The 7452-nt window shown below is 36.3% G+C and overlaps 1 protein-coding gene across 1 annotated transcript in view; it reads right to left on the bottom strand.

Annotated features, from left to right (window-relative positions):
* The window catches only part of HSD17B4 (hydroxysteroid 17-beta dehydrogenase 4), a 140304-nt gene that overhangs the window by 48327 nt on the left and 84525 nt on the right, over window positions 1-7452 (bottom strand). Inside the window, exons 15-17 of the mRNA XM_045285056.1 lie at window positions 7193-7264; window positions 3930-4033; window positions 1573-1638 (exon numbers count right to left, since the gene is read on the bottom strand). Of these exons, the coding sequence (XP_045140991.1) occupies window positions 1573-1638; window positions 3930-4033; window positions 7193-7264 (242 nt within the window). The remainder of the gene's footprint in view (window positions 1-1572; window positions 1639-3929; window positions 4034-7192; window positions 7265-7452) is intronic.

Here is a 7452-nt window from a genome sequence, read left to right on the forward strand (position 1 = left end):
CAATAAACTAACTCACTCACTATAGGTGCCCTAGAAGGTCAGCAAAAAAGAGGAAGACTCAAATAGACAGACTGACACAGAGGATACAACAATGGACTCAAACGTAACAAGTGTGAGGACGGAGTGGGACGAGGCAGTGTTTCATTCTGTTGTCCATGTGATCATGATGCGTCAGAACTGACTCGATGACATGTAATAACAACACTTATTTCAGACATCTATCTTGACACTCCCATGTTCTTTCAGCTCTGTGAGAACAGACACATTTCTCCTACTTCATTTCTATCTATTAGAGCACAGATCCCGTTTCAAAGGGTCTACAAATCCCCTGAACTTTTTATGCCAAGTTTTATTTATATAAATTACTTTCTAACGATTAGACGACTTTCAGTATATGTTGTAGGATGTCAATATGACATAAAATGATCAAGAACATCTGTCAAAATTTTGGGTGAACATTACTAATGCACCAGATAAAGTTTTTCACATAAAAAATTTTCCCTCTGTCACACAGCAAGATATTAAAACCTGCTTAAAGCTAAGAAAAAGTCCTATTCATATGAGAAATAGTAAAATATAGAAAGCCTCTTTATTCCCTACGTGTAGAAATTTAACCTTGGAAACTACTCAGCTTTTCTTATCTACAGCAGATACATCTTGCTATTCCAGTGTCACCCAAGAATGTCATGTAACCCCAAGGAGCCCTGGGGGCACAAGTTAAAATGCTCAACTGTTATATCCAAATGGTCAGTCGTTTGAACCCACCAGCCACTCTGCAGTTTGCTTCTGTAAAGATTATAAAGCCTTGGAAACCTTCTTACCACCCTTCATTCTTTCTAGCTTACAAAACTGTATTTCTACTAGCTAAGAAACATAAATCCTGCAGAAGTGAGAATCAAATATGACAAATGAACTTATGAATGATTTGTTATCATTCATGGTCACTCACAGCATAATTTCAAAAGTTAAAAAAATTCTAGGTTCTATTTGTTTGGTTAAACTTTTGCCACCTTTACGAAGAATCTTAAGGTCTCTAAAAAACAAACTGCCTTTTCTTATCTTTGTGGTTGCCTTTGTGAAATGCATTTTATCTCTTACTAGAGAACAAATTATTTAAACCAAAAAAGATTAAATCAACTACAGCTAAGATGCTTTGTCTTTCCTCTCAAATTAGCATAAACTAATCTATATCCAAGCGATGTAACTAACACAGATTTCTGTCCTGATAAAGGAGTGTAGGACAGGCATTGGCCTGCTCTCTAAGGCACTTGTGAAATTCTTGACGACTTGCATAGTCTGTAAGACAAGCATTTTACTGCCAGGAAAAAATACGGCTTTTTAAACCAATGAAAGCCATTTTGTATATGTATAATTTTTTTTAATTTCTAATGGACAAAAAATACAGATAAGTAAAAATCCAGAAATAATAAATTCCAGCTACAGAAACATGTTTTTATTTCCATTATGCTGAAGGACTCTACTTTTGGACTCTAAAAATGTCGGTGAGTCAGAGTTAACAAAATATAAATATCAGTCAAGTAGAAATATCTCTTTTCAAAAACACAATCTTACCTGATTGAGAGAGGTGCTATCTGTAAGTACAGCATCTGGAGGTCGATTGGGCGTGGCTACAGCCATCTGAAATCAAAAGAGATTACATACTAAAATTTGGCTAGCACATTGCTTTAGCCAAACTGCTATTTAATAAACAACCATATTTTGCTAGAATAAATGCTATAAATTGAGTAAAAAGGTTAATTTTTTAGTATTTTGTGTTCAGGAAATAATAAAATTAACAATGTCCTAACTGCTATACTCATCTACATTTCTGAAATAATACTGTTTAAGGTAAAGAATTATATAACCAGATCAATTCTCTAGACCAGTGGTTCTCAACCTTCCTAATGCTGCAACTCTTTAATACAATTCCTCATGTTGTGGTGACCCCCCAACCATAAAATTATTTTTGCTGCTACTTCATAACTGTAATTTTGCTACTGTTATGAATCAGTCGAGCCTGGTGAAAGGGTCAGTCAACCCCTAAAGGGGTCACAACCCACAGGTAGAAAACCGCTGCTCTGGACCATAAAGAAGAAAAGAGCTGGGCATTTTTCCCTATGAAAAGTTTTGAGTGCCCTTTAGTTCACACATCAGTTGGAAGTTGTGGTCATTAAGTCATTTAGCAAAGAGTACAGGAGATGGACAGTACTGGTGTAATAGTGTTACTGCTACCAGAATAGAAACTAGTTTATGGCATAGGCAACAGTGGTTCTCAACCTTCTTAATGCCACGGCCCTTTACAGTTCCTCATGTTGTGGTGACGCCTCAATCATAAAATTATTTTTGTTTCTACTTCATAACTGTAATTTTGCCACTGTTATGAATCGGGCGACCCCTGTGAAAGGGTCATTGGACAACACCACACCCAAAGGGGTCGAGAACCCCCTGGCATAGGGTTTCACCATGACTGTGTTAGAATGCTAGCTACAAGATCAGTAGTTCAAAACCACCAACCAATTCTAGAGCGAAAGATGAGGTTTTCTACCCCTGTAAAGATCTACACTCTCAGAAACCCAAAGGGGCAGTGAGTTTGGTTTTTGGTTTGGCTAAGTATTATTATTTACTTTTTATAATTACACTAGTGAGAAATGTGTTTAGTTATTATAATAATATCTAATACTATTTGGGGGGGTGGTTGTTTTTTCCATTTGCTGTATGTCCACAGAATAATTTCTATTGACTTTATATAGTTGTATTGTTTTAGTTTGTGTTTATGATTTTTACTAGTTATGGTTATTTCACTGGGAAGAGATCAAAAAAGCTCCTCAGGACACCACTACTACAGAAGTCATCTCTCAATATTATTTTGAAATATCTTATATTAATATAGCATAATATTTACTAAAGTACAATTTTAACATCTCAAAACAATCAGAGCTAAAAGATTAAATTAGTATAAAAATATAAATTATAAAATCCTCCTTTTAAAATGCTTTTCTTATTTGAGAATTGAAGCGTAACTAAAATTGACTTATATAAGAAAAATAACTAGGAATTTTAATAAATAAAGATTTTAATCTATTAAAAAAATCACGAGCCAGACACAGTGCAGTATAGCAATGATGAAACATACAACTTTCCTTTAGTTCCTAAATGTTTCCTCCACCCACATCATGATCCCAATTCTACCTTACAAATTTGGCTAGACTAGAGAATGTAAACTGGTACAGATAGGTACGGGAAACACAGGGAATCCAGGGCAGATGATCCCTTCAGGACCAGTGCTGAGAGGAGCAAAACCGGGAGAGCGAAACGAGGGTGAAGCAGAAGTGGAACCGATTACTACAAGGATCTACATACAACCCCCTCCCTGGGGGATGGACAACAGAAAAGTGGATGAAGTGAGACATCAGACAGTGTAAGATATGACAAAATAATAATAATTTATAGATGATCAAGGGTTCATGAGGGAGTGGGGAGCAGGGAGGAAGGGGAAAAATAAGGAGCTAATACCAAGGGCTCAAGCAGAGAGCAAATGTTTCGAGAATGGATTGTGATAAGAGTTGCACAAGCCCCCAATAAAATGATTAATTTAAAAAAATCACCTAAGTTTTTAAGATTTGGAGTATTACAAAGTTTATACAAGAAAGAAACAAACACTATCACAATTATCTCCATTACATTATACTTAATTATAACTTTTCTGTATGTAAAATTTATGTAAAATGTTTATATGTGCATGTTCAGATATATATACAAATGTACACATAAATGCCATTTGAAATCTAAGTAACATATTCTGCTTCAAAGAAGAATAGATTATTCAATTCTACTCTATGAAAAGACATGTATGATAATACAGGAGGTTCAAAATATAAATAATGATCCTTAACTACACATATTTTGCTTCTACATAAACTATGGCCTACCTTGACTTTGTCTGATGTTCGTTTTCCACCAAACCCTCCAGAGCCAACAATGAAGACAGAGAACTGATTATAACATATAAGTTCCTTCTCAGAATATGAATAGACTAAAAATAAAAGAAATAATGAAAGTTATTGCTAAAGGACATAACTACCAGGATATGTTCCTGGATATGAACCAGGATATGTTCAACAATATCTTTAGAAGTTTCAAAATCCAATTAGTGAATGGACTTTATCAATTAAAGATGACCAAGTCTGGGGTACAAGGTACTCATTTTAATGTATTCATCAAATGTCTCTGACACACTTGTCTATTCTGGGTGGAATGCACAGAAAGGAGGATCTTCTCAAATCCTTTTTTTGCCTACTGTTGTGCATCCACTATGAGTTGGAATCAACCCTAGGGCACTGAGTTGTTGTTTTTTAATGGTGGGGCAACTTACTTAAAATGGCATATGGGGCCATGCACAGTTACAAACTTCCACAAGGACTGAACGATGAAAATAAACAGTTTGATAGCCCCTTGTGGTAATTACATAACTCTGTTGTCAACTTGAGACTTAAGAGTGGAAGGGTGGAGTTTAGCCTGTCAATTAGGTCTCATCTTGATGACCTCATTTGGAGGCACAAAGGAGATAAATAGCTCACTGGAGGAGGGACACACGCTCACTCCTGTGAGACAATCCTTCTGAGAAGACACATGGAGCTATGCTGATGGCAGTCACAGCCTTGGAGCTAGAGGAGCCATGTGGAGACCCACGTCAGCACTACAATGCTTCCACCACCACCTGATCCAGAAGACTTTCCACCCACTGGACTGTGATCTTCCTGCACTTGGCATCATTGCATGTGCTGTGTAAGTCTGAAGAAGAATTTACAGATTGGTACTGAACATATGAGCTAATATTGGACTTAGGGACTTGATTGGACTAGGCTAAGATGTTTTCTTCATGTACAATTGCTGTTTGATATAAAGTTATCTCTTACACATGTCTCCCTAATTTGTTTCTCTAGTCTACCCAGACAAACACACCCCTTGACACCATTTATTTTTGCATCATTTTTACAACTATAAAATTGCTCATTCAAAACTCACTGCCAGCAAATTGAATTAAACTCATAGTAATCCGATAAGATTTAATAAAATTAAATGAAATAACAATAGTTATATCTCTAATCACTAATTTGCTAGTGAGTTTATATGTTACCCATTTAAATATGGTCATAGATAACTACAAATATGATTTTGAATTGCATACCAAAAAGTAGAAAGTTGTATTTAAAGTCAGTTTCTCTTTAGTATCATGTGGAAATTGGGTACAGAATTTTACCTAAGCTTTACCAATAAATTATAATACACTGTGTTCAGCTGCTAACCACAAAGCTGGCAGTTCAAAACCACAATGTGCTCCATAGGAGAAAGATATTGGCTTTCTACTCCCATAAAGAGTTTCAGTCTTGGAAACCCATAAAGTCACTATGATCTAGCATTGATTCGATGGCAGAGAATTTGATGTTTGAGGATGGTGACCAATAAGCAAGTTACAGCTGAGCAATAAAATAGATCAAGGCAGTGAAATAAAAATTCCAATGCCGTCTAGTAGATTTCAAATCACAGTGGCTCTACAGGGCATAAAACCGCTCCACAAGGTTTCCAAGGTTGTAAATTCTTTACAGGAGCAGAAAGTCTCATCTTTCTCACATGTGGTGGCTGGTGAATTTGAACTACTAACTTTGTGGTAAGGAGTCTGATACTTATCCCATGACACCATCAGGGCTCATTCAAGAGAATACCAAACAAACTCATTGCCATTGAGTGAATAGCAACTCATAGCAACCCTAAAGGACAGGGAAGAACTACACCTGTGAGTTTCCAAGACTGCAACTCTTTGCAGGATTAGAAAGTCTCATCTTTCTCCTACAGAGCAGCTGGTGTTTTCGAACTACTGACCTTGCAGCTAGCAGCCTAATGTGTATCTACTATCAGGGTCACTCCTTGAGGGAATAGGAGAGATTAAAGCGAAGGACATTGTGGAACTTTGCTTTTGTAATATGCTACAAATGGTAAAAAATGGCAGGAATGCTAAAAGAGAGCTTGTAAAACCCGCCAAATATTGGCAACCTCTGGGATGATTTTAAAACTTTCTAAAAGATAGAGGAGAATGAAGAGGGGAAAGAAAAAGAACATGCATAAATATTACATAATCAACAAAAACAATATAGTTAAAGAATATTTAGAAGCATCAAAATGTTCTCAATATATTAAGTAAAAAACAAAACAAGTTCCAAAAGAGCATACACACTACAACCTCCTATGTATTTCAAATAAGATGGTAAAGACTATATTCCAAATATCATAAAATTTGAATTCTCCATTTTCAAAATGTTTATCATCCTGTTACCATTTTTTCCCATGACAAATAAAATGAGGCTATAGCATTTAAACCAATCTTGGTGGCATGGTAGGCTGCAAGGTCAGTGGCTCAAAACTACCAAGCACTCCTGGGAGAAAGGCTAGGCTGCCTGCTCCCATAAAGTGTTCCAGCCTTGGAAACCCGGTATAGGGCTGCTATGAATTAACAATTGGTTTGATTTGGGTTTGTTTGGTTTGGTTTGGTTGTGTTTTTGGTTTGTTTGTTTGTTTGTTTGTTTTTTCATTTAAACCAAATTCTGAGCTAAGTAGCTGCATGAGCAGGGTAGAAACCTAACCATCATTGATAAGAGTAATTCAGTTGTCAATTATGTTTTAAGCCAAGCATTTTAACCACTGTGCCATCAGGGCTCCACACTTACTATATAACCTACTTGTCACCAGCAGGCTGTCTACATACTCCTTCTGATTAAATACACTCCCAACAGCATCATTTTCGTCTGCACTCTCAACAGCAACCACCAAACCTAGCCCACTGCTGTGGCAGTCACTCTCGACTCATATCGAACCTATGGGAGAGAGTAGAACTGACCGACAAGGTTTCCAAGGCTGTAAAATTTAACACAAGTGTACTGTCACATCTTCTTCATGGGGAGCAGCTGGTGAATTCAGACTGTCAACCTGTTAGCTAGAGGCAAGCACTCCAACCATTGCACCAGCAGAGCTCCTTGCAGTCTCTATGCAAGCCCAAACCCTCACCTCTGAGCTTTGCTTATATTGTTTCAAATCCCCTGAAATGGCCCCTTGTTCCCTCTACCTTCATTTCTCTGAAGTATTGTTACATGCAAAATTCATCTATATAACAATGTTATAAAAAGTATAAATGAGTTACCATCGATAAGAATCACTAAACCGGATCCTTTATCTAGGATATCAGCAATATGTGATTCACATCTTAATTTTCCTACAGGAAAAGAAAAAAAAATAGATTGTTTTATAGACCATAAATTATTATATTAAATGAGAGAATTTCAAATAATTTCTACTGTAAATTTAATAAAATTTAAATGCTATGGTTTGAAATCATTTTCTTGAACTCAGAAAAAAGTATTCAACATTAAAAGCAATAGGGGAGCTCCTTGCTCAGCTAAA

The sequence above is a fragment of the Echinops telfairi genome, unplaced genomic scaffold, assembly GCF_000313985.2.
Source record: "Echinops telfairi isolate 266 unplaced genomic scaffold, ASM31398v2 ScPeMD7_7469;HRSCAF=8507_1, whole genome shotgun sequence".
NCBI lineage: Eukaryota > Metazoa > Chordata > Mammalia > Afrosoricida > Tenrecidae > Echinops > Echinops telfairi.